This window comes from Populus alba, chromosome 6, assembly GCF_005239225.2.
Source record: "Populus alba chromosome 6, ASM523922v2, whole genome shotgun sequence".
Taxonomy (NCBI): Eukaryota; Viridiplantae; Streptophyta; class Magnoliopsida; order Malpighiales; family Salicaceae; genus Populus; species Populus alba.
This window is the reverse complement of record NC_133289.1, coordinates 11,516,889-11,544,441: the sequence shown is the minus strand read 5'-3', so window position 1 is coordinate 11,544,441 and position 27,553 is coordinate 11,516,889. Positions and strand designations below refer to the sequence as shown.

General features: G+C 35.5%; 1 protein-coding gene and 1 pseudogene across 1 annotated transcript; both read right to left on the bottom strand.

The window, feature by feature from the left end:
* Positions 1–4,074: 4,074 nt before the first annotated feature.
* LOC118048271 (pectinesterase 3-like) lies at positions 4,075–8,515 on the bottom strand (annotated as a pseudogene).
* Positions 8,516–10,126: 1,611 nt separating this feature from the next.
* On the bottom strand, positions 10,127–12,284 carry LOC118048523 (putative pectinesterase/pectinesterase inhibitor 45). Its single transcript, XM_035058246.2, has 3 exons — positions 11,344–12,284; positions 11,060–11,220; positions 10,127–10,812 (listed from the first exon to the last, which is right to left on the bottom strand). Exons 1-3 carry the CDS (start codon positions 12,282–12,284, stop codon positions 10,127–10,129), a joined length of 1,788 nt encoding a protein of 595 aa, XP_034914137.1.
* Between the last annotated feature and the right edge of the window lie 15,269 nt (positions 12,285–27,553).

Genomic DNA, 27,553 nt, shown 5'->3' with positions numbered 1-27,553 from the left:
CACAAAATTGAAGATTTTTCTATGCCCATACATTGCAACTTGATATGGTTACACCCAAAAAAAAAACAAAAAAAATGATCTGTGATATGGCATGGTCCAAGGGGTTCCCCATCTTAGTGCTTGTCCAGGCCCAAGAGCATTAGGGCTTTCCCATTCTAGCCTAGCATTTTTACCCCAGAGGCATTGTACCTGTTTTTTCAAATCTATAAACAGTGGTGAAACTAGAGTTTTTTTAAATAAAAAAGTAAATTATTAACAAATATTATATTATATAGACATGCATTAGAAATCAATTCAAAATATATTTATTATTTATTAAGAAAAATAAGGGGGCAATCCACTGTGGCTCAGCTATAAATACCAAGGCAACAACCTTAAACACCAGCCAGACAATTCAAGGAAGGCAAGAAGGAAATTTAAGCCATTCAAACTCATTACTTGACAACAGTTCATTCCATTTCTCTTTCGTGTACAATGATTACCTTAAGCTTGGAAGAGTCTAATGTTTCTGCATGTACTTGTTTTTCAAGAACAACACAGATAAAGATAAGATTCTACATCCAAGCCCATCCCATTCCAGCCTAAAACACTACTGTGGAAATTCCAATAAATTCTGAAATCTCCATGAATTCATCACAGCTTAATTAAGAACTTGATACAGATATATATGCCCTTTTCTTTTATGAAGTCCTACAATATGAATCCAGTGCACTTTTCTTTTCTGACCCTAGCTGGAGATGATATCAGAACACCATCTTTCTGGGTTTCGTAAAGTAAAATCCAGAATGAATTCCGTACACGGGTCAGCCCTAAAAAATTGCATGTATAAACAATAAATCGACCCCCCTTATTTGAAGAGATTAATTAGAACGCAAGTAGACTAATATCATAACTTATTTTTCACTTCCCCTAATTTGTAAAAAATTCTCAAAACAAAATATATTTTTCCATACATTTTCAACAAATTTTAAAAATGATATTCTTTTCACTAGTTTTACTCGACTCTTGAACATTTTGGCATAGTTGTGTGTAATTTCGTGAAATAAGTGCAAGCACAAAAGAAAATAAAAAAAAAAAGAGAAAAAAAAGGAGAAAACTTCCACAAGACAAATCAAAAAACTTGAGGAGGTATTTTAACTTTTCTTTAAGGTTGTTTATTAATTATATACATGACAAGCCATCAATAAAAGGTTCTCCCTAGAAATTATTAGCAACCTGTAACGAGAATATTGCTGACATTTACCATTTCAATAAATGTCTTATTTTATCTTCATACCAAATCAAATATTTGTTTTTGGTATACAAGGAATTTGATTGATGTATAATTCCATTTTTTTCCATAAAAAGAAGAAAATTATATAGAAAAATATGAGGACTAAAATCAACGCACATCCTATACCAATCGATTTGATTATATTAATCTTTTCCCGTAAAAAGGATATAATTGACATCACTATTAACATGGATGACAACTAGGAGTCCTCCAATTTCGTTAGTGCGGTGTGATAGTTTAACAAATCCCAAAAGAAAAAAAAAAAATCCTTTTGTGAAAGAAGAATTTAAAGCAAGGTTGTTGTATAGGCCTGGATTTGTTAAAAAATACAAATTAAAGAAGGCCATGCCTGATCTTTTGCTGTCTTTTCCTCTTATTTTTGGCATTTTGGCCTTTGGTTTTATTTTTTAAAAAAACTCAAAAAAACAATTACCAGATTTAGTTACTCTTCAACTTTGACATAGTTTTTAAAAACCATTATAAATTTTTATTTGAATTTTCTATTTTATTTTTCAATCATTATGTATTTGATCTGAAAATAAAAATACTAATAATAAATGGTTTATGAAAGTTCAATTGAAATCGATTGTTTATTATTAGAATATTTAAGTATATTTGGAATTTAATTTTATTATATTTATATTCTTGTTAGCTTTCAATCATATAAAATATAAATATATTGTTTTGATATTTTTTGTAATTTGCTTTAACAATAATAATTTTTTAAATAGAAACAATGTTTTCAGTTAAAATTAAGCATTGTGTTGACTTAGATGAACAAGAGAAGATATATTAATAGAAAAATTGATCTTTATATAAGAAATATAAAAAAACAATTGTATATTCATGTCTTAATAACAATGTCAAAAAATTTGATTAATGAATTTTAATATTTGATTTATGAATCTAGAGTAAAAATAATGTCCATGAGATAAAAATACTTTGCAAAGAAAATTGTAAAGTTGTTATAATTATGGAATTTCTATTGCATCAAACCATTGTTCCTAAAATGTTATTGGTCAATGCTCTTTTAAATATTGGATATTTATTAGAGCCGTAGAGATTTATACATATCATATTCTTTGAAAACATGATTGATACATAATTTTTTTTTTTCAATCCAGATGTTGTAATATGTTGTAATGATACATCTTATACAAAAAAATTTATGTAGAAATACATGTGTTTATATGCACATAGAAAACCATATATTCCTCATGATATCATGATAGAGAGGATGGTTGAGTTAAATTCTAGTGCTAGCAATGTGTATAGAGCTGTAGATGATAATAGTAATCTTTATAGAAATATGATTATGAATGTTATGAGAATGAATTAGGATTATATTGATCAATGTCCAATCGTAAATAAAGAACCTAATATACATGCGACCATGTTTTTTTTATGAGAACCATTATGATTGCATAAATTACAGTAAATTATCGACCGTTGCACAAGTGTTCACCATCAAGGCAAATCATAGGTTGAGTGATGCCAATTATAAAAGAATTATCCGATGGATGAGAATCATTTTACTTGAATGGAACAGTCTGAAAAAAAAAAATTTGTTGTTGAGTCTATGATGAAACCCCTCGGTTTTACTAAAAAATTAACATGCGTCTAAACTTCTGCATGTTGTACCATCTAGAAAATACAAAGTCAACTGAGTGCAGAATGACACGGCCAAAAGATTGATGTCTTCTTCCAAGTGCAGGAGTGTCGAAGTAATAAATAACCCAGCAAAATCGGGGTCGAACCACATAAATATTAACTATATAAATTATAAATAATAACAACACAGCATCAACAACAATAATAACAACAACAATAATAGTAATAATAGTAGTAGTAGTAATGATATTTAGTAATATAATAGTAATAACAAAGAGGATTTTGAGATGTAAGATTAATGTGAGGATTAAAAAATAATAAAAACAAATGTCAAGGTTAAAGGATCCACTAATAGTACTTCAAACAAGTATAGTATAAACTCTTATTACTTAACTAGAAACCACACACAAAGGAGGTTTCAATCAGATTATAATTGTTAATATGATTATATTAATTATCTTATTTGAGTAATGACAATACTTGTAAATATTATCAGGTATTCATGGTGATAACTTATGTTAACAACAAATCAAGTTCCTTTCATAACACAGGTGTAGGTTATACTTTACGGTTGGAATATGAAAGTGTCAAGCATTTGTTGTACCAAGAGTTATTCAATACAAATCTAGATTAACCATTTAACAAGCAAGGTATTAAGAGTGAGCAAGATATAAATATAAAACATGTTAGTATCAAGCATTAAAGTCCATGTTGAGTTTATACTATATTTATTTTTACACCATTAATGTAACCTTTTCACCTTGACATAATAGATTTAGCTAAATATAATGAAAGAAAGGGATATAATCTAATTTTTAGAGTCAAATTCTAGTACTAACCAATGCGAATCTTATGGATATAAAGATCTAGAAATTCATGTTTTGGGTATTCATTACTTTCCAATTCATAGTAGTAGTCGTAAATTAAAACAAGATGTATATGCTTTTCTTTTACCAATGACGGCCATCTATTCATATAAATAATTCTCTTAAACTCTTACTAGTAGATTGTATTCATATCTTACACTGAAAGGAATTTGATTTGAAAATTCCTTTCTTTGAATAATTCATGTGCAAAAATATATTCCAAAATCACGAAATTAATTAAAAAAAGCATAACAAGAATGTAGGAAGTGATGAATATGAAGATGAAAACCCAGATGTCATTGAGTATGCATCTCATAATCTTGATCACAATGTGTCTTGAAAAAACACATTTGCTTGCACCAACCACTGTCTTCCTTGAATGAAGGGCTCCACTGTAAATTTTGCTGCCTAATCGTATGTAATATTGGGCAGAAAACCAAGCCATCCTGCTCTTTTATCTATCGCTGACCCAGGCCCAAAATTTTGATACTCAGCATAAAATGTAGTGTTGGGTGGGTCCGTTTCTGGCTCCCAAGGGATCCATCCTAAGGGGTCCAGGAAATCTCCAATGTATGATTGCATGATTACGGTGGTTGCATGATCCCTCCAAGGCCTGCCAAGAAATGTGGGAACCGTCAGATTGTCAAACGGGGTCATCTGGCATTGTTGGATGGAGATGCCAGTATTTTTGATTTGGTTCAGTCCTACTTTGGGCAGTGATGGTGTTGTTTTGCTTTTCCATGGGCTGCCTTGGCTGTATGATACAGTTTTGGAAGATTGCAGCAGCATTGCCAAATATGAAATCAATGGTGCCTATAATCTGGCACTCTCGATAGAATTGACGATTGGAATGCGTGTAGAGAGTGTCTTGATATGGATCGAAGGAACAGCGATGAAAGATTGATTGGTCTGATGATGAGCGTAAGGCTACGGCTTGTTCTTTTTGCGGTCCTGCTGTGTTCTTGAAGCCCATGTCTTTCGCAATGAATCCCCTCCCCTCAGCAACTATATGTTCATCAGAAAAACAGAAAGTAGAAAAAATTAAAGATCAGATTGAAGTCGAAATTTAAAAATGGAGAGAAGTTCTTTTTTCAATTCGAAAGGAACTTACTTAAGGTACCAGATAAGAATGTGGTAACGCCATCGACATTATTTAAGCTGCCAGAGATTATGGTCTTGTTCATTCCATCACCATACATCATGACATTCCACTGTTGCTTTTCTATCTTCACATTCTCTGCTTAAATACCCTCCTTTACGTATATGACAAATCTTGATTTGCTGTCCTTGGGGATGGAATCCACTGCCTCTCTTATAGTCTTGAAAGCGCCACTACCATCCTTCGCTACTGTTAGATTCGGTTCACTGTAGCAATCTCCTGTCAATTTTGTTGACCCACGAAGGGAAGCCCATGTCAAGGTCATGATCAACTGTTAAGAGTATGCGATGAATTGGGATGCCTTGATCATCGAGTATTTTCACTATAATGGACGCAATTGCCAAGCTGTTGCTAGTGAAGTCAGTGGAATTGATCATAGCATATCTCACCACATCGGTTAAGATCAAGTGCTTGGCGGTGTCTTGCAGCCCAGCAATGCATTTATCTTGATCCGTGATTGCTGTGCTTAGCCGAGTTCTGATGTCGTTGATTTTAGAGGTCAAGAACACGGTCTTGTCTCCTTGACCAACTTGTATGGATGACATGGATTCATTGACCTGATCAATGGCGTCCAGAAAGAGAATCTCACAAGCATGCAATGCAGATTGTACAAGGGGAATCACTGGTCTCATTCTTAAAAACTATTTGAGGACATGATCGATTGAGGCAAAGAAGAAAGTTTTGTGAGCTCAATGAGTGAAACTCGGTGAGACAACAAGAATAACTGTAGAAAAAGAAGTAACAAAGAATATGATAACAAAGTTGCTGCTTTGGAATTGCAGTGTATACTTTATTATGTAATGTGCCATATATATATACAACGCAGCACAGGCGCAAATAGAAGTGAATAAAAAATCCATGATTACAAAGGAACTAACAATCTAATATTAATCTTTATTTTATAAGGACTGTATATCCTTTTCCTAAAAGTTTTAGTATAATTAATCCTTTACGTATCAAATAATTGTTGCTAAAGAATCAACTAATATTCAGCCTATTCAATAACTCCCCCTCAAGCTGGATCAAGGGGATTAATTGATTCAAGCTTGGACAAACAGTCGTGAAAATTGAGCAGAGGTCAAGGATTTTGTGAACACATCAGCAAGTTGATCATGATTGCGGACGTAATGAGTTTGAATAATCTGAGACTGAACTTGTTGACGAATAAAATGGCACTCAACTTCAATGTGTTTTATTCTTTCATGAAACACAGGATTGGCCGCAATATGCATGGCAGCTTGGTTGTCACAAAACAAGGTCATAGGGATGCTACTTGAAAAACCCAGTTCAGATAGGAGACCTTTAAGCCAAATTAACTCACAAGCAGCTATGCCATGGCACGGTATTCGGCTTCAGCACTAGAATGTGCAATGACATGTTGTTTCTTGCTACGCCAAGAGACAAGATTACCACCAACAAACATGCAATAGCCAGTGGTTGACTTGTGATCAATGGCATTGCCAGCCCAATCTGAATCACTGTATCCGGTTATCTGAGTGTGATCGTTTTTGGCCATGACAATTCCACGTCCAATAGAACCTTTTAGATAGTGTAGGATGCGCTTGACAATACTCAGATGGAGAATAGTAGGTGCATGCATGAATTGGCTAACAAGGCTAACTGTGTAGGCTATATCAGGTCGCGTAATGGTAAGGTAAATGAGCTTACCTACAAGATGCTGGTAGTGATTAATGGATTGAAGGGCTCACTGTTTTTGGCAAGCTGCAACTTACTATCCAATGGAGTAGGGGCAGGCTTGGCATCCATCATCTCAGCATCTTTGAGTAAATCAAGAACATATTTGCGTTGATTAAGAAATAATCCTTTATGAGAAGCTGCCATTTCTATTCCAAGAAAATACTTCAATCTGCCAAGATCTGTAATTGGAAAGTGATGTTGTAAGGTGGCTTTGAGACGTGATATAGCCTCGCTGTTATTTCCTGAAATAATAAGATCATCAACGTAGATAAGAACCACTAATGTTTCCTTAGGTCCAAGATGGAAAAATAAGGATGAATCCACATTACTTCTTTTGAAATCAAGCTCTTCAAGAACAACACTTAATTGAGCATGCCAAGCACGTGAAGACTACTTCAAACCATAAAGTGATTTGTGAAGTCAGTATGCTAAGGTAGGATCTGAAGCTTGAGGATGACCAGGAGGCAATTTCATGTAGACTTCTTCCTCAAGATTCACATGCAAGAAGGCATTTTTTTACCTCCATTTGACACATTAACCATTCTTTGTTTACGGCAACTGATAATAAAACACGAATAGTGTTCATCTTTGCAATAGGAGCAAAGGTTTCCTTGTAATTCACTCCAAAGGTTTGAGTAAATCCTTGAGCTACAAGACGTGCCTTATGTCTGTTAATGGTGCCATCAGATTTAAACTTCGTTTTATACACCCACCGGTTGCCAATAGCATGTTTTCCTTTGGGAAGTTTGACAATACTCCAGGTTTGATTCTGAGCGAGAGCTAGGAGTTCATCATTCATGGCACGTTTCCATTCATCTTGAGTATTAGCTTCCTGAAAATTTCGTGGCTCCTGTACATTAGATATAGCAGAAAGATATGTTGTATGATCAGGGGAGAGTTGTTCGTATGTAAGGGAATTTGAAATAGGATGTCTTGCTGCAACTGTGACAAAATCTTACATTTTAATTGGAGGAGCACGATTACGAACTGGATTTTTGCGAGTCTGTGGCAAAGGAATAACATGAGTCTCCAATTCAGATTGCTCATTTAGGGAATCACCCTAAGGATTAGCAGCCCTTGTGCTAGAAGAAGGTCCTGTAGTAGACATAGGGATATTGCTACCGAGATTTGCATTGGGTTCAGAGTGTTCATGATCTTTTTCAGATTCTGAAATAATTTGACCGAAGCTCTCTGTACCTGAGGACTCATCAGTGGTTGATGATGGGGTGCTGCTAGTCGCGGGAGGTAAGACTGAGGGAGATACCGTGTCTGCAGGAGCTAGATATGAAAGAGGAAAAATATCTTTTGAAAAAGAAGGAACAAAGAATATGATAACAAAGTTGCTGCTTTGGAATTGCAGTGTATACTTAATTATGTAATGTGCCATATATATATACAACGTAGCAGAAGCATAAGTAGAAGTGGAATAGAAGTCCATGATTACAAAGGAAACTAACAATTAACTGTTAATCTTTATTTTATAAGGACTGTATATCCCTTTTCCTTAAAAGTTTTAGTATAATTAATCCTTTACGTATCAAATAACTATTGCTAAAGAATCGGCTAATATTCAGCCTTATTCCAATAATAACGTTTCAGGATCTGGGTTTGGATTGGTCTCATTAGAGGAGGCTTTAAGAGATGAAGACATGCTTGAATAGCATGAATCAGGGTACCTTGTCGCATTAAACATGGCTCTGATGCACTGAGCTTCGCTAGTTTGAGATGAAGGGTTTTTGCCGTTGGATTTACTGTTCGTTGATACAGAAGTTCCTACTAATGCACCAATGATGATTGTTACCAAAACCACGGCAGAGACAACAATGACTATGAGACGTTTCCGGCCTACCTGCGAAATGCTTGCTCATCTACTTTGCTACGGCTAGCGAAACTGTGACCTTGATCCATTACCTTTTTTTTTTAAGAAAAAAAAAACAAATTCCTACATGAAATCGCATTACTCTTTGAAGCTCAGGGTTTTATAGTAAATAGTGGCTTCATAGTGTCAACCGAGCACTGCAAATTTCGGAGCATGTGCAAATATTCTTGCAAGTAGACAAAGCAATATGGGGTCGGCATTGGGCAAACCAGACAATTTTTTCTTTCCTTTTTATTTTTCTCTCTGTTTGAAGACAATGTCATGGTTACATGGCATGAGCTATGGAGACAAAAAGGAGTAGGACTTGGTCCCTAGTCAGATGCAGCTTCCATTTGTCTGAATTTGAAAATTTCGACAATATAGCCGGCCTTACCCTAGACAACTTACAATCTGCTCATAATTTCACCATGCATTAATGCTAGTCTTTCTTTTCTTGAATATACCATGCCAATTTTAAGATATTACACATGCATAAATATGTTTCCTTGTTTGTTTGTTTGTTTTTATTAATATGGATGTTCAGGTCAGCTTGTGCGCACTTTGACTAACCCTACAAGTCTTGAAGTCAACAACCATACAACCTTTAATGGCCATTATATAAGCAATCACATAACTCAAACCTAAAACCACAAAGATAATAAGCTTTTTAGTCTTAAATTTTTATCATTAGATTATCTCCTAGATAATTGAAACCTTTTTTTTTTTTTTTTAATAACATGAGAATCCTATATTGTCACTTCTCTTACAGAAGTACATGATATCACAATCTGTAAGAAGAGATCACGAAACTACTCTATTATTATTTGAAATTTAATACAGGATATTGAGATGGGAACAGCAGTTATCACATAAGTTTGCACTTGGTGCAAAGGTTCATATCTCTCTCTTCTCCAGTCGATGAAAAGAGAAGCAATCAAAATATTAGTATAGGGACTCTTTTTTTTTTTCACTGTAAACAAGGACCTAGAACACCGTAAATTACTATAGTATAATGATTTTTTTTTTTTACACAAAAAAATTATTGAATTAATTAGTGAGGATAGTATGATATTTTCTCTAAGTCAATTAGTTATTATCATATTAAATGAAGACAATTAGTATTTTATAATTTTTTAAAACCATGATAAAATAACTAAATTATTCTTTTAAAAAAATTAAACGGACATTCAAAGGTTTTTTTTTTAATTTTATTTTCATCCTGATTTTTTAGTTATAATTAAATTGACTAGGAAACAATTTAATATTTTTAATAAATATAAAATATAATTAAAAAAAGTAAAAGTAAAGTGCCTCTATCCTCTTCAAGTAGTTAGTGAGATATCTTTCAGATATTTAAAAATTGACTTTCTTTGTGTTATAAGAAGTGGGGCATCGAGATCTTCTAGGTGAAACCCATAATAGTAAATAATCTAACATTTGAATTTGGTATGATATTTCTTAAAAAAAATTGTCATATAGTTTAATTGATTGAAGAAACAAAATAACAAAAACCAAATAATTAAATCGCAATATTCTTGTCCACGTCAAATCTTCAGGCTTAGCCACTCTTCATGGAATACAGTTTTGGCATATATAGAAAAAGGGACCTTTAGTTAAAATAAACTAATAGAGTAAGGTTTAATGGAGCTTAATTTACTCTATTACAAGCCAAGGCGAACAGGGGAGCCAGTAGCGCTAATCCAATCCTCTTGATAGAAAGTCTCGACGGTAAATTTCATGGCCTCTTCTTTCTTAATGATATGATAGCCAGGCCACTTGATCCTAGCTTTTGTTTGGGCACCAATTCCTTTATTGTTGTACTCTGCATAATAAAGGGTTTTGAGCCCAAAGTCTCCTTGCCATGGTAGCCATCCATCAGGGTGAATAAAATCACCAATTGTTGAATCCATTATTACAGTTCTTGAAAATTCCTTCCAAGGCCTTCCAAGGTAGCTCCTGATCTTGGTCTTCACAGGAACCAAGCCCTTGTCTGGCTCGATGCGACAGTTTTGAAGAACAATTCCTGTAGTTTCATGTCCATCGATCCTACCCTGGGCTGTAACAATATTTTGTTGGTTTTCCATTGGTTTCCTGACAGTAATAAGGCAGTTCTGGAAGATGGCAGCTGCATCCCCGAAGATGAAATCAACAGTTCCGGTAATGACACAGCTTCTGTAGAATTGGCGGTGAGTTTGTGCATACAAGGTATCTTGGTATCCTTCAAAACGACAGTTGAGGAATATTGCACGATCAGCTTGGACTCTGATGGCCACAGCCTGATGTTTCTCTGGACCTGCTGTGTTTCTGAATCCCATAGCTTTGCACAAAAATCCTTCTCCTAACACAGCTGCAGAACATATATCTCACGTTATAATCCTGGTCTCGGAGAAAGGAAGTTGGAATACAAGTTATCAAGTTTCCAAAATGAAGAGTTAAGGCGTATCCCCATTGATGGCAACGTTAGATACTCGTCAATTCTAGGTTTCTAACTAGCAATTTGATCTACTATGATGAATTCAGATTGTATGCTAGACCACATAATATGACAGAAAGTAGTTGTTAGGGACATAGCGTCAAAGGGATCATCAATATACCAAAAGTTGCAGTTCTGAAAGTCTGAACTCCATCTGCAAAATTTTTGTTCCCTGTAACAATGGTCTTTTGTGATCCATCACCATACATGGTGATATTTACCATCTTCTTCGTCACGGTCACGGTCTCATCGTAAATTCCTTGTTTAACAAAGATAACATACCTGCATTGGCATGAGAAATGAAGAAAACTTGTAAAATATAAGCAACTTTTCACTTTGAACAGACATGACGGATTGTCAATTAACGTAGTAGTTTCATACACCAACGTTGTAAAAATTGCTTACCGTCCTTCGTATTTTGCTGGCATGGCTGCCAATGCTTCGGAAATAGTTTTGAAGTCTCCACTGCCATCTTTTGCCACAGTAACATGTGGTTTTGGCTTGTCTTGATTAGCACCCTTCAAGATCCTCCGATCGTCATGACTCGTCCATCCAGGAAGGCCATCCCTGTCCAGTGAGGGTGAATTGTATTCCTCAGCCAGAAGGCGACGGTTAATTGTTCCGGAAAAGGGGAAGTTTTTCAGGAAAGAAGCCAATGATGATACCATTGCAAGGGAATTGCTTGTAAGCTCTCTGGCTGCCTTAAAGGTCTTTTCCATGTCAGATTTCAATTTCCCTTCGGGGAATCCATCAATGCAAGTTTGTTGGTAAGACATGACCGCACTCAGCCAATTGTTCAAGTCCGGGGCATTTTTAGCTAGCTTACCTATATCATTACCAACACGGTCAACACAGTGTTTCAATTCTTCTTTTGCATCCTCAATGAGTTCCAGACAATCATCAAATGCCGCTTTCTCCCGTGGCTTGTCGAATTTGAACGAGGAGGCTTTCTTTAAGACCTTCTCTATCTCTTTATCGGCTGCTTTGATTGCTATCTCGAGAAGATCCTTGGGTTGAACCGAAGAAGGCTCCTTTCCCATCCCCTTCTCGAGGGTGTTTTGGCATGTATCCTGATAAGTGGTAGCATTACATACAGTCTTGATAACCCTTGCAACATGCGAAGCCGGTGTTGCGGATTCTGCAGGCTGAGATACAGTTGACGGTGATCCTCCACCGCTTCCCGGGCTGCTAATATTGTGATTAGAAACAAGGGCAAAAACTCCAGCACCAACTATAACAAAGAAGGCAATGCTTGAAACCGAAGCAATGATAATTTTCTTCCTGAGTTTTTGCTGCCTTTCTAATTTTCTTCGCTCTGACAGTTGATCAAAATCTTGGAAAACCATTTTGACGATAATACGTTTTGAGGCGGAGGCCTCTCTGCCTTAGAATTCAGCCAAGGCAGAGAGATGCAAGAGATGAGGAGTGTGTGTTATTGCTATTTTTTAAACTTGCCTCGATATCCTTGGTTGTGAAACTGCAGATTATTATTGCTATGCAAATGACAGAAGGGATCTGGCCAGGAGAGTTTTAAGGTAAATCTATTCAAGACTTGGTTAATTAAGGGCTTTGCAAAAACGGGTGACAGAGATTGTGTCCCTCGTTACCGCGCTTCCCTGTAATTCTGTGGCCTTCAAGCTTCTTTCTCTCCTAGTTTGCGATTGCAAGGCAGCGATAATTTCAGTAACTTCTCTTCTGTATATGATCCAGCAGGGGCTTGATTATGCAGGACGAGCTTCTATTATTGTTATGATTTAATGGAACTTCTCTACTATATATTACTTTCAGATTCCCTTAGTCAGGAGATCAGTTAAGCTAATGAAGTGTCGTGTGTCCAACATGACCATGACTCACAGTTTGGTGCATTAAAACCCACTTTTCTTAATTTCTTATGATTTTTAATTTTTAAAGATAACTGTTTGTTTACTCTACATAGAAAAAAGTTCTTTTTTCTTATTTTCTAACTTTATTTTGAAAAAAAGTGTCTAGTTTTTTTTTTTTAGTTCATCAATGAAAGATAAAATTATGATTTATTGATGGAAGATATTCAGTTCAAATTGTGTGTTTTTTTTATAAGCATGGTTTTTCAATTTGGGTTTTTCGTTAATTCTAATTAATTATTATATATATATATATATATATATATATATACACACACACACATGAGATGTGTTTGGCTCCCAATATGACATAGCATGTAGAGAGATGATAGGGTTGATTAATTCTTAAACCCCTCAAAACAAATAATATAGTCATAGTTAATGAGAGACATTGAAAATACTTAATTTTTATTTATTAAAAATATTCTAACTATATGGCTATTGCAATCTTTTATATAAAGAAAAACTAAAAAAATCTAATAAAGTTGAATAAGAAAACAATATAAGATCCAAGAATTATTGCTAATTTTCTAATGAATTAATTGCATATTAAAACTAATAAATTCTATAAAATCTCACCTATGAAATAAAAAGTTTAAAAAATAATTTAGCTTAAAATAATAATATTAGTGTTCCCTGTTAGACCCTTGTAAAAACTCGGCCTGAAGTTTATCATTAAAAATTGAATTCTACCATGTCAAATGAAAAAAATATTTTGAATCTAATGAATATGTGAGCATCAACTGTAACAGCTCGGCCCAAAATACTGTATATTGTTTGCTTTGAATCTTATCGTTCTCACAGTTTTATTCTTAATGACATGAACTCATTTATGAGTCTGATGCCCCAAAATACGTAAAACATATTAGCAACTAGCACTACTAATAAAATTAGCCACCAAATCCTCAATTGTCGATGTGGAATATTACACCAACCAACCTAGAGTGCATTAAGGGTATATTCAATAAGAGAGAGAAGAAAATTAAGCTCAAAAATAAAAACTTAAATTTTTTTGCTTTTCTTCCCTAACTTTGCAGTCTCAATAATAATAATAATAATAAATCAAATGTAAAGACAAAATGATTTTTTTTTTGTCAAAGAAAAATCATATCTATATATATCGATCAAAAATTCCAAAACATAAAAATAAACTATTTAAAAATTTCTTCTTTCATTCACTAAACTTTTCTAATAGTTTTTCTCAAAAAAATTAAAAGTAATAATATTAAATATATTAAAATGCATATAAGTTATTAAAATAACTTCTTTTTATTCCATTGAAGTACACATAAAAAAAAAAATTATATTTACACTATTTCAAAAATCATATCTCTAAATAACTTTTCCTGCTATAAAATCCTCCTTGTCAATTTATTATATAAATCAATCCTGGCTCGCTCTATGTCCTCAGGTATGGGATTCAAAGAGCCAGGATAGGCATCCAATGGGATTCCAAGATCAGAAACCAAATGTTGCTTAAAGCCCTCATGAAGACCAGACTTATCTTTCTATCGTAGGACATGGTAGGAAATATGCAATCTTTCTGTCTCCGGTGGCTTTTCGACATGGTAACTCAAGCCTGCGCTCTTTCACAAATACTTTCTGTTCAGACCCATTTGTAGAGGTGATGTCAACAATGTTTTCTTGTTCTGTCACATGAGCTTTTCCATCAATTTACCTCCCTAGCTTTTTTTTCAGAATTCCTGCGCTCCTCTTTGATATCTAATGTGCTTGAGGTTGCTGCCCAGTTTTTCTATTCATTTCATCTTCATGGCTATGAGTGGCAGAGCCAGAGTATTTTAAATGAGGGGGCAAACTAATTAACAAGTACTATATTATATAGATATGCGTTAAAAATCAATTTGAAACAAATATACTAACTCATATAAAGCAAAATTAATTTAAAAATATTTTTAAAATGAGAAAACTTAAATTATAATTATTCTCTTTAAGTTTTCATAATAACAAAATTCAGTTTAGTTACATAATAATTGTAAATCTTTCATATGAAATTCATAATAAAATACACATTAATTCATCAAAACCTACTTCACACCCCATTACCATATAGCATGTTATACATAATGCATGGATATAGATAAGGATTGATAGTTTAAATTTATCATGATAAATCATTTTTAAAAACAAAAAAATAGCTTTTTTTCTTTTCTTTTTTAAGAAAAAGCCAACATTTAATTTTGCAAATATCAATCTTTACTCACTGACAATAATTGAAATGTTTGTTTGTTTATCTCGTGAAAAAATTTAATTTCATACCATAACCAATTCAATTAAAAATAATATAATTTTTTGCACTTGAGGTTTTGGCCCAGTGGTTGAAGGGACTTGTTCCCTTCCTCTGCATCATGTGTTCAAACCTCACTGTGCACGCCTGTCACCCCCACGGTGCCTTACATGCTCACTGGGTTTGCAGGATGTTCAGTGAGCCGTGAGATTAGTCGTGGTGCGCGCAAGTTGGCCCGGACACCCACGTAAAAAAAAAAATAATAATATAATTTTTAATTAATTCAAAACAATCAAATCAATTTCTATTATTAAAAAAACAATTCAAAATAATCAAAAAAAAAAAATAAGGGGGCAATTGCCCCCTTAATATCCTATGTGGCTCTGCCACTGATGGCTATCATCCTTTTCATCTTCTATGACTAAAACTAACACTTGTGTCCTAACCCATTTTTGGGTTACTTTTCAAATTCATTTATCTTTCTTTCAAAAAAAAAAAAAGAAGAAGAAACACGAAATGTTGCTGTTTTGAACAACATTGTGCATCTTCTTTCCCTGCGTGTGCAGAGGCAAGGAAGAAGATTTTTCCCTCGTGTTTTTCATCTCTCCCTCCCTCCCCACTTGCCCAAACACTGACAGAACCTGACACTACCCATACCCTGCCAACATGATGAAGAAAAGAGAGGGGAGCTATGCCCTAAGACGGCTACACATAGGCCACCCCATGCCACCTTACCCTGCTCTTAGATAGGGTAGGGTGGCTCCCTCTTCCTTGCCCTTGTAAATAACAAAAGTTGGGGACAGTTTGGAGGGGGAATGGGGGGATTGTTTTGGGAACGAGAGAGATTGAAGGAGGTTTTTTTAAGGAGAAAAAATAGAGAGAAACGAAAGGGGAGAGGACATTGGTTTGGAGTTGACGAGAGAATGGAAAAAAAAATAGAGACAGAGGGGAGAAAAAAAAAGACGAAGAGCTGAGGGGACTTTAGGGAGAAAATTTTGAGGGGGAAATATAGAGGTTTTCTAGAGAGATTTTGGGGAAGAGCTAAAAAACAGAAGGAGACAAGATTTTTAGAGAGGAAGAAAAGAAAGCAAAAAACAAAGAAAGATAAGAGAGAACAAGAAAAAAAAAAAAGAGAAAAGAGAGAGAGAGAGAGAGAGAGAGAGAGAGAGAGAGAGAGAGAATGAAGGAGATTGAATGAAAAAGGAAGGAATAGATAGAAAAAAAAAACCAAAGAAACAAAAAAAAAAGGAAAAAAGAAAATGAAACAAAGGAAGAACACCTATTATTCCGCCATCGTTCTTCTTCTCACCACCGCGAACCACTGTCATTCTACAACTAGCAACACCACCACGAGACACCACTTGGCATGTCTTCCCCTGCTCTTCTCCTCCTCCTTCTTCTACTCCGTCCCCCACCAACTTCATTGTTCACGTAGCGTGTGAACGAGAATGAATTAATTCACTCTCCACTATTCACGTAAACAGTAGAGAGCCACTGTTTCTAGGCCGGGTCTGGCCCAGTTTTCCTTGAGAAAACTTTGTTAGGTCGAAATCGGCTTAGCCCATCTCCTTGTCAATATTGACCCAGTGCTTTTTGGGGTCGACCTCAACCCAGTTTCTTTTGGGTTGAATGCTGGCCCAACTAAAGTGGGCTCAACCCATATAATTGGGTCAGGCCCATCCCAATATATTAATATAATAAAATTATATATTAATAAAAAACAAAAAAATACAAAAAAAATCCAACTCCTTTAAAAAAAAGTGTGATTTTCTTGTATATTTTTATATCATTTTGCTTAATATTAGTTTGTATTTTTATACTATCAAAATACAAATATGGTATTAAAATTACCCAATTTTCTCTAAGATGTTGCAAAAAAATTAAATAGAAAAAAAAAATGTTCTTGTTTTCATGCATACAGCTAAGTCTCTCAAAAATATAAAAAATTTCATATTATATTTTCATTCAAAACAAAATTCAAAAAATATGTGATTGAGGTTGTTGCCCAGTTTTTCTATTCATTTCATCTTCATGGCTATCATCCTTTTCATCTTCTATGACTAAAACTAACACTTGTGTCCTAACCCATTTTTGGGTTACTTTTCAAATTCATTTTTCTTTCTTCCCAAAAAAAAAAAACAAGAAACACGAAATGTTTCCGTTTTGAACAACATTGTGCATCTTCTTCTTTCCCTGCGTGTGTAGAGGCAGGGAAGAAGAAGATTTTTCCCTCGTGTTTTCCCTCCCTCCCTCCCTCCCTCCCCACTTGCCCAAACACTGATAGAACCTGACACTACCTATACCCTGCCAACATGATGAAGAAAAGAGAGGGGAGCTATGCCCTAAGATGGCTATACAGAGGCCGCCCCATGCCACCTTACCCTGCTCTTAGATAGGGTAGGGTGGCTCCCTCTTCCTTGTCCTTGTAAATAACAAAAGTTGGGGACAATTTGGAGGGGGGATGGGGGGATTGTTTTGGGAATGAGAGAGATTGAAGGAGGTTTTTTTAAGGAGAAAAAATAGAGAGAAACGAAAGGAGAGAGGACAGTGGTTTGGAGTTGACGAGAGAATGGAAAAAAAACAGAGACAGAGGGGAGAGAGAAAAAACGAAGAGCTAAGGGGACTTTAGGGAGAAAATTTTGAGGGGGCAATATAGAGGTTTTTCTAAAGAGAGATTTTAGGGAAGAGCTAAAAAACAGAAGGAGACGAGATTTTAGAGAGGAAGAAAAGAAAGAAAAAAACAAAGAAAGATAAGAGAGAACAAGAAAAAAAAAACAGAGAGAAAAGAGAGAGAGAGAGAGAGAGAGAGAGAGAGAATGAAGGAGATTGAATGAAAAAGGAAGGAACAGATAGAAAAAAAAAACCAAAGAAACAAAAAAAAAAGGAAAAAAGAAAATGAAACAGAGGAAGAACACCCATTATTCCTCTATCGTTCTTCTTCTCACCACCGCGAACCACTGTCATTCTACAACTAGCAACACCACCATGAGACACCACTCGACCTGTCTTCTCCCGCTCTTCTCCTCCTCCTTCTTCTACTCCGTCCCCCGCTAGCTTTATTGTTCACGTAGCATGTGAACGAGAATGAATTAATTCACTCTCTACTATTCATGTAAACAGTGGAGAGCCACTATTTCTAGGCTAGGTCCGGCCTAGTTTTCCTTGAGAAAACTTTGTTAGGTCGAAATCGGCCCAGGCCACCACCAGAAATTCGCTAAATACCAACGGAAATACCGATGAACTTTTTTCTGTCGGTATTTTTCGGCCGAAATCACCGACGGACAATATTCGTCGGTAATTCGGTCGGTAATTACCGACGGACGCAGTACGTCGGTAATTACCGACCAAATTACCGACATAAAATTCAGAATTAATGAAAAAAGGGCGGGTAGGTGGCGTGGAGGTTTTGGCGGGTGATTTTTCCGACGGAATCACCGATGGATTTGAAATGCCAGATCCGTACCGGTGACGTGACCAGTGCAACGTCAAAAATACCGACGGAATCACCGAGGGATTTGAATAGCAGGTCCATGCGGTGACGTGTCGATTGCGCGTCAGAAGTACCGACGGTTTCGCCGACGGATTCACCGACGGAATAAAACCGTCGGTAAGTCCGTCGGCAAAAGTGAATATATCAAAGCCGTCACTCTCCTCTCTCATTTCTCCTTCTTCTTCCTAATCCTAACCCTCCCCATCTGCAAAATAACCAGCCCCCCCCGGCCCCAAAACAAAAATCTTCCTCATCTCAGCACAACAAGTTGTATTTCTTGAAGTTTTGTGGTCACAACATCCGTGTTCTGATTTACCGACGGATTTTATCATTTTTTGTAAGTAATTCTATCTTTCAAAATTTTAACATTTAAATGTCAATTTTATTGTTTTTTTAGTATATGTATTTTTTTTTAGTAGATGTACATGTTTTATTGTTATTTCTCAAACAAACTTGTAGTATATGAATGTATAATTTTATACTTGTTATGGTTTGTTTTAGATTTTTGTAAGATTGTATTTGTTTGAAAATTGTTAAAACTTAATTTGTAGAATTACCGAATTACATGTTATGTTTTGAAATAATTAAGAGCTTGCTTAATGGGTCCTTTTTATAGAGGTTCGATAGAAGTCATGGATGATCGTTCATGGATGTATCTAGATTCACCCCAAGGATTGCGGAGGATGGATTATTGTAACGGGGTTCAGGGTTTTATTAATTTCGCAACATCTATTCCCAGAAATTTTACTGGAGGCGGTATTAGGTGTCCATGCAGGAAGTGTCAAAATAAAAAGTATCTGCATTCAGATGTCGTAATGATGCATCTTCTACACAAAGGGTTTGTGGAGGATTACGAGTGTTGGTATGGACATGGAGAGGTATTTGTTAGTAATAGGAGAATGGGAGAAACGGTGGTTGGGTCAACTTCTAGTGCTAGCAACGTGCATGAAGCGGCAAATGATAACATTAATCCTTACAGAAACATGGTTATGGATGCAATGAGAATGAATCAAGATAATGTCAATCAATGTCCAATCATAGAAGAAGAACCTAATGCAGAGGCAGCTAGGTTTTTTGATTTGTTGAAAGATTCTGACGAACCATTATGAGATGGCTCCACAAACCATAGTAAATTATCGGTCGTGGCACAGGTGTTCACCATCAAGTCAGATCATGGGTTGAGTGAGGCTGGGTATGACAAAATTATTGATTGGGCAAGAAGCATTTTACTTGAAGGGAACAGGCTCAAAGAGAATTTATATGCTGTGAAGTCCATGATGAAACCCCTCTGTTTAGGGAACATGCTCAACCCATTTGGATCATTTGCTGCTCCCTATTCTTGTTGGCCGGTCATTATCACAGTTTATAACTTGCCACCGAGAATGTGTATGAGGTCGGAGTTCATGTTTCTATCTACTGTCATACCCGGTCCAAGCAGCCCGGGGCGGAATATAGTTGTTTGTCTTCGACCGTTGATAGATGAGCTGGCGCAGTTATGGTCCTCCGGATCTCTGACTTATGATATATCGAGGAAACAAAATTTCCTTATGAGGGCGGCTTTGATGTGGACTATCAGTGATTTTCCAGCTTATGGAATGCTTTATGGTTGGAGCACGCATGGGAAACTCGCATGTCCATACTGCATGGAAAACAACAAGGCATTCATGCTAGCAAACGGAGGTAAAGCTTTTTTTTTTACTGTCACCGTCGCTTCTTGCCACTTAATCATAGGTTCAGAAAAAACAGAAAAGATTTCTTTGTTGGTAGAGTTGAAAAAGATGTTGCATCCCCACGTCTTTCTGGTGAAGAATTGCATCATATTGTATCAGAGTACGGTGACATTGTGTTTGGCCTTCAATCAGGTAAGCAAAAGTTTCCTGGTTTTGGTTTGACCCATAATTGGGTAAAGCGAAGTATCTTTTGGGAGCTTCCGTATTGGAAGACTAATCTTCTCCGCCATAACCTTGACGTCATGCACATCGAAAAGAACGTGTTTGAGAATATTTTCAACACCGTCATGGATGTGAAGGGGAAGACAAAGGACAACATGAAGGCTAGATTGGATATAGCTTTATACTGTAACCGTAAAAATATGGAGTTGGTTTATGACAAGTCACGGGTTGCAAAACCAAGGGCAAGCTTCGTGTTAGAGAAAAATGCACAACTACTAGTCTACAAATGGCTTAAGAGTCTGCGTTTCCCGGATGGACATGCATCGAACATATCAAGGCTTGTTAACATAGAGGACTGCAGATTGTATGGAATGAAGAGCCATGACTGCCACGTGTTTATGCAAACACTCATCCCATTAGCTTTTCGTGATTTGTTGCAAAAGGGAATATGGGATGCACTAACGGAGATCAGTCATTTCTTCAGAGATATATGCTCCAGCAAGATGAATGTTGAGCACATTGAGATGCTTCAAACGAATATCATCGAGACACTATGCAAACTTGAGATGATATTCCCTCCTTCATTTTTTGACTTAATGGAGCATCTCCCTATACATCTACTGTTCGAGGCAAAAGCTGGAGGACCGGTCCAGTATAGATGGATGTACCCATTTGAACGGTGAGATATTACAGTTGCAATGGAATTCATATCTTAAAGTATTTTATATGTTTTTCTTATTTGAAAATACTTGAATTGTACTTCAATGCAGGTACTTGTTTAATCTAAAAAAAAGGTTAAGAACAAGGCGCATGTTGAGGCTTCGATATCTGAGGCTTATATTGTTGAAGAGATATCAACATTTATCTCGTACTATTTCGAACCTCATCTGAGAACAAGAATCAATCGCGTTCCACGGCATGACAATGGCGGTGAAGTGCCTTCCAGTGGGAACTTGTCAATATTCTCCAATACTGGACGACCCACACCTAAAAATGCCGTAAGAGGAAGATATTTGTCGGAAATAGAATTCAAACAAGCACACAGCTATATTCTATTTAACTGTGATGAGCTGATACCATTTATTCAGTAAGTCTATATATGTGTAATACTAATTAAACTTTATCAGTAATATACTGTTAATTATATATTGTAATATCATACACTCATTATCACTTGCAAGCAACATCGACAATATTTGCTCTCCAATAACTCGCAGCTGACCGAATCCCAGATCTTTCAATTACAAGATGAACAATTTGCCACATGGTTCAGAACACATGTAAGCACTATCACAAACTCATTATAACATATGCATGTCATTATGAGATTCTCGTTCATTTACCGTGTATTGATGTACATTTCATTTACAAGGTTTATCAAATGGGAAGGAGTGCGCCCAAGTCATTGTCTTCACTAAGCCTTGGCCCTGAAAGAAAAGTTAGGTGCTACAACAGGTATTTTGTCAATGGATATGTTTTCCATACTGAAGAATACGGGCAAGGAAGAAAGACATACAACTGCGGTGTTTGTGTTAAAGGATCCACAAGTAGCCAGTTAGAAGTTGACTACTATGGTAGATTAGAAGAGGTCATCGAACTGCAATATCATAGCGAGCAGAATAAAGTGTTTTTATTCAAATGCTATTGGTATGACACGACGGACAGAGGAATCAGAGTTGATCCGCACCATGGTCTGGTCGAAATCAACTCAAAAGCTAGACTCTGCAACATAAACGATGTCTTTGTTTTCGCAAAGCAATGTCAACAAGTTTATTACACATACACCCCTTCATTTAGAAAGGATCGTTCAAGAGTTGATTGGTTTTCCGTTTTAAAAACGAAACCACGGGGTCGTGTCGAGGTTGTTCAAGATGAGAACAAAGACACAAGTGTGCGAGATGAAGTCTTTCAAGTTCGTGAGTTGGTTGAACCATATCGAGTTGCTCCTTCGATTGAATTGGAAGAAAATTCAAATTTTCGAGTTCTCGATGATAGTCTTGTTGATATTGACGGAGAGGAGTTGCATGTTGTTCTCAGCTCTAGCGGAGAAGCAAATGTCGATGATGAAGATGAAATCCATATTGAAGATTGCGATGAAGATGATGACAATTCAACTGATGAGGAAGAAGAAGAAAATTCCGACTAATTATGAAAATGAAGCCCTATGTAAAAACATTTGTCATGTAATTTAGATTATAGATGATGTATTTTGTAAAACACAATATTTACTGTTTAAGCAATGTGGTTATTGTGTTTATGTAATGGACAGTTTATCAGTTAAGTTTCTGCAGAAAGGTAAAAAGGCAATACAAAGACAACCTTTCCTACATCATGCAATCTTACCGACGTCCATACCAACGGATAGTCATCCGTCGGTATCTCACAGAGAGTTCGAAATTAAGTACGCGAAATGCCACCAACACCGACGAAATTACCGACGGCTTCATCGACGCATACACCGACGAATTATAGTCCGTCGGTATCTCACAGAGAGTTCGAAACTATTTACAACAAAATGCCACAATCAGCGACGGGTATACCGACGGATTCTAGTCCGTCGGCATCTCACAGAGAGTTCGAAAATATTTACAACAAAATGCCACAATCAGCGACGGGAATACCGATGGATTCTAATCCGTCGGTATCTCACAGAGAGTTCGAAAATATTTACAACAAAATGCCACAATCAGCGACGGGTATACCGACGGATTCTAGTCCGTTGGTATCTCACAGAGAGTTCGAAAATATTTACAACAAAATGCCACAATCAGCGACGGGTATACCGACGGAATTGGTCCGTCGGTATTTTGTCGGTCACACATATTACCGACAGAAATACCGTCGGACCGCGCAATTTCCAAAGTGTGTGAATTAATGCGCCTCTGAACTTGTCAGATTACCGACGGACTGCGAAAAAAATGGAGGGCTTTTAAAAATTCTGGGCGAAATTCAAAAAATACCGACGGATTTTTGACCGGTTACCGACGGAATTTTTTACCTTTTACCGACGGAATTAATTCCGTCGGTGATGCCGTGGGTAAAACTGACCTATAAGTTCCAGCCCCCGCCGCTTCCCCTCATTTTTTCTTCTTCTCCCCGCCACTTCGCTTCTCCTCCGTTTTTCACCTAAGATTTTTCATTTTTCCCCTCAATCCTTAAACACTTTCACCTTTAATCTCTAGCAAGATTTGGTGTTGTAAATCTTCATCATATTAAAAGGTATGTGTTTTTTTTCTAATTTATTTTATTTTATTTTATTTTTTTTTGTTTTTATTTTTGTTGTTTTGGTGTTTTTTGTTGCAATGTAGATAAAGTTTTGAATTTGACACATTATTAAGGTATGTATATTTCGTTCCTTTTCTTGATGTAGGTTTTTTTTTTAATTTTTTGAATATTTTTTGTGTTGTGTTGTGTTGTTAAAATTGTTATTAGTTAATTTAACTTAGAATTAGTTAAAGTTGAATATCTGAATTTTTTTGAATTTGTTGAATATTTGTTAATTTAATTGTTAGTCTATATTTTTTTTAATTTATTGAATATAATTTATTGTTGTATTGCCTATATAATTATTGATTAATTTATTGAATTAATATTGTTAATGTTGAATTTACCTTAGAATTAATAATTGCGTTTGTTGGAATAATTATCGATTTCCAATTTAATTTATTTACTTTTAATTTATTTTTAGTTGTTTTTTATTTTTGTTGTTTTGGTGTTTTGGTGTTTTTTTTGGTAATGTAGATAAATTTTTGAATTTGTCACATTATTAAGGTATGTATATTTCGTTCCTTTTATTGATGTAGGTTTTTTTTTTGAATTTTTTGAATATTTTTTATTGTTTTGTTGTCATAATTATAATGATTAATTTGTTGAATTATAATTGTTAATGTTGAATTATAATGATTAATTTGTTGAAGTATAATTTGTTGAATTTATTGAATTTATTTTTTGTCATATTTTTATTGTTTTGAATATAATTATTGATTAATTTGTTGAATTATAATTGTTAATGTTGAATTGTAATGATTAATTTGTTGAATTATAATTTGTTGAATTTATTGAATTTATTTTTTGTCATATTTTTTATTGTTTTGAATATAATTATTGATTAATTTGTGAATTGTAATTGTTAACGTTGAATTTATCTTAGGATTAATAGTTGAATATATTGGAATAATTAGTATAGATTGGTTCAATTGGTTGTGGCTATTGTTAATATTTGCAGGTTTGTGGATTTGGGTAGTATCCAGTATAGTGGAGGTGCTGCCGATTTTTTAACATTTGAATTTTATTATACAATTATTAATATAAAATTGTTTAGATGCGCAGAATGAAAACCAAAGCTGTCGTTCACGTCCAGTCGAATCAAGTTCGTCTAAGCAGCGATGATGATGTTTCCTTAGGTGCCTTTCAAGAAGAGCACCTACACCACATGCGCCGTCAACCGATGCTGCCTCTCCAGCGATGTTTCACATCGCAGAAGCGGCGTGCCTTCGAAGCGGAATCAATTTACCCGCCAGTACGAGGCACAGTGGAAGGACGATCTTTCAGTGTAAGTTTGTTAAGGTTTATTTTTTATATATATAAAAAAAACAAATTTAAAACATAATTATTATGAAGTAATCACAAATTAATTTCATTTCTTTTCAGGTTCACAAACATTGAGGCCGCCGAGTAATATCATCGGCATTTAAAGCGTCGATGGAGATTCCATTGTTTCAATGGAGTCAGATATCCAGACATCCTGAATGGATGCCTCAAATCAATGCATGGTTTCGTAGATTTGAGGTTCGTGTTAATATATAATTTTCAGCTTATTTCTAATAAATTCTAGTTATAATTGTAAATAAATTATTAACATTTTTAAAAAATTATTTTTTTATATACAGCATCGATTCTACTGGGACGATGAACATGACACTGTTGTGAGGAGGGTGGTGGGAAAAATCACGCGGCAATTACGTAAACGTCGAAAACAATACGACTTCTTTTTACATAATTATTTATGTTTCGAAATGTAATTTTTCGTGCGTGAATTAGGTTGCGTTGATTTTTTGTATGACACCCAGAAAAAAAGCAAAAAAAAAACACACGAAGGGATAAGGGGTTCCAAGGCTGGAACGATGTTGCGGTTTGGAGGGATTTCAAACCAATTATACATCCCGGAAGATATATGGCCGCACTATCTTCAGCACGTGACGTCTGAGCGGTTTACTCAACGCTCACAGTCCGGTGCTGGCAACCGGAATCGGCCAATTCATGGCTCCGGTGGACAATGCACATCGGCAGCTCCGTTCCGTTTTCTGCCACATGCCGAAACGGATGGTAAGATTAATTTAAATGAAATATATCGTTCAATTAATTTGTTGTTAATACCATTTTTTTTCATTATAGGCTACGTCTCTTGGACGTCAGCCGAGCCCTATGGAGCTATTTATGGAGACGCACTGTGCGAAGTCATGACCGCCAAAAGGGGACGCAACAGTTCGTTGACACAACCTGCTCAACATTTTGTGGTATGTTTGTTCACCATTTTATTTTGTAAGTTATTATTATGTTTATTGAAATTGAATATGATGATTTTTTTTTTCAGGATGACCTATAATAATCGGTTGAGGAGAGATACAGGGACGATCCATCGACCCATCCGGAAATTCGATCCCAGATTTGTGGATGGAGGCTGGGATCGTCAGTGTGGACGCGAAAAAATCGGTTTACGGGCTCTCCCAAACACTACCAGCGGCAACTTAGCGGTCACCGATACTGCTTCAACCGCTGGGAGCTCCCAATCTGTATCGAGCTCCCTAATCTAAGGAGTTTGTGGCTTACAAGCAAAGTGCGACCACCTATCAGAGGCATACACACAACTCAAAGAGAGCAAAGAATGGCGAACGAACAACACAGAGCAGAGTCTGAACAACAAAGAGCGGCCTATGAAGGCTTCGGCAAATGGTAGAACATGACATAAGGTTGGGAAACATGTGCGTCTAATCCTTTTTGGCCTCCTAACCCCCAATCATCTTTTCCTCCTCCTCCTCCTCCTCCTCCTCCTCCACCTTTATATTAATTTTTAATAAACATTATTTACATTTAAAAAATTTTGTTATGTTTTTTTAAACACATTCATTTTGTAATGAATATTATTTCACTTTGAGTTTTTGTTGCTTAATATAATTTATTGTATAATGGTTGTATTACCATTAAAGTTTATATTTATTTTTTCAAAATAATTAAAAAACAATAAAAAAAAAGAAACAATTAACAGGTTACCGACGGAAAAACTTCGTCGGCGAATTCGACAGTGCTGCACCGTCACCGAACCATCACCGACGGAACAAATCCGTTCGGTATAAATTTACCGACGGTATTTACCGACGGACATATTCGGTCGGTATAAAATATCACCGACACTTTTCCCGACGGAGTTCGTCCGTCGGTATTTTTATAACACCGACGGAATATATGCCAAGCGGGAAACTTTTTTTTTTTTTGCTCGCACGGTTCCGTCCTGGTAAACCCGTTCAGTAAAGTTTTTTTTTGTATTTCCGACCGATTATAACGACGAAATGTGGAATCACCGAAAAAGTATTCCGACGGGAAGTATATTCTGTCGGTAATATAGTCGGTAAATACTTTACCGATGAAATTCTATCAACCACCGACGGAATATTTTCGTCGTAAAACTGTTGACATCTTGTAGTGGCCATCTCTTTGTCAATATGACCAAGTGCTTTTTTGGGCCGAACCTCAACCCAGTTTCTTTTGGTTAAATGTTGGCCCAACTAGAGTGGGCTCCACCCATATAAGTGGGTCAGGCCCATCCCAATATATATTAATATATAAATAAAATTATATATTAATAAAAAAAAAAAACAAAAAAAGTCCCAATACTTCTTTAAAAAAAAGTTGTGATTTTTCTTTGTATATTTTTAATATCATTTTGCTTAATATTAGTTTTGTATTTTTTTATAGTATCAAAATACAAATATGGTATTAACATACCCAATTTTCTCTGAGATGTTGCAAAAAAAAATTAAATAGAAAAAAAAAATGTTATTGTTTTCATGCAAATAGAGTTCAAGTCTCTAAAAATATAAAAAAATTCATA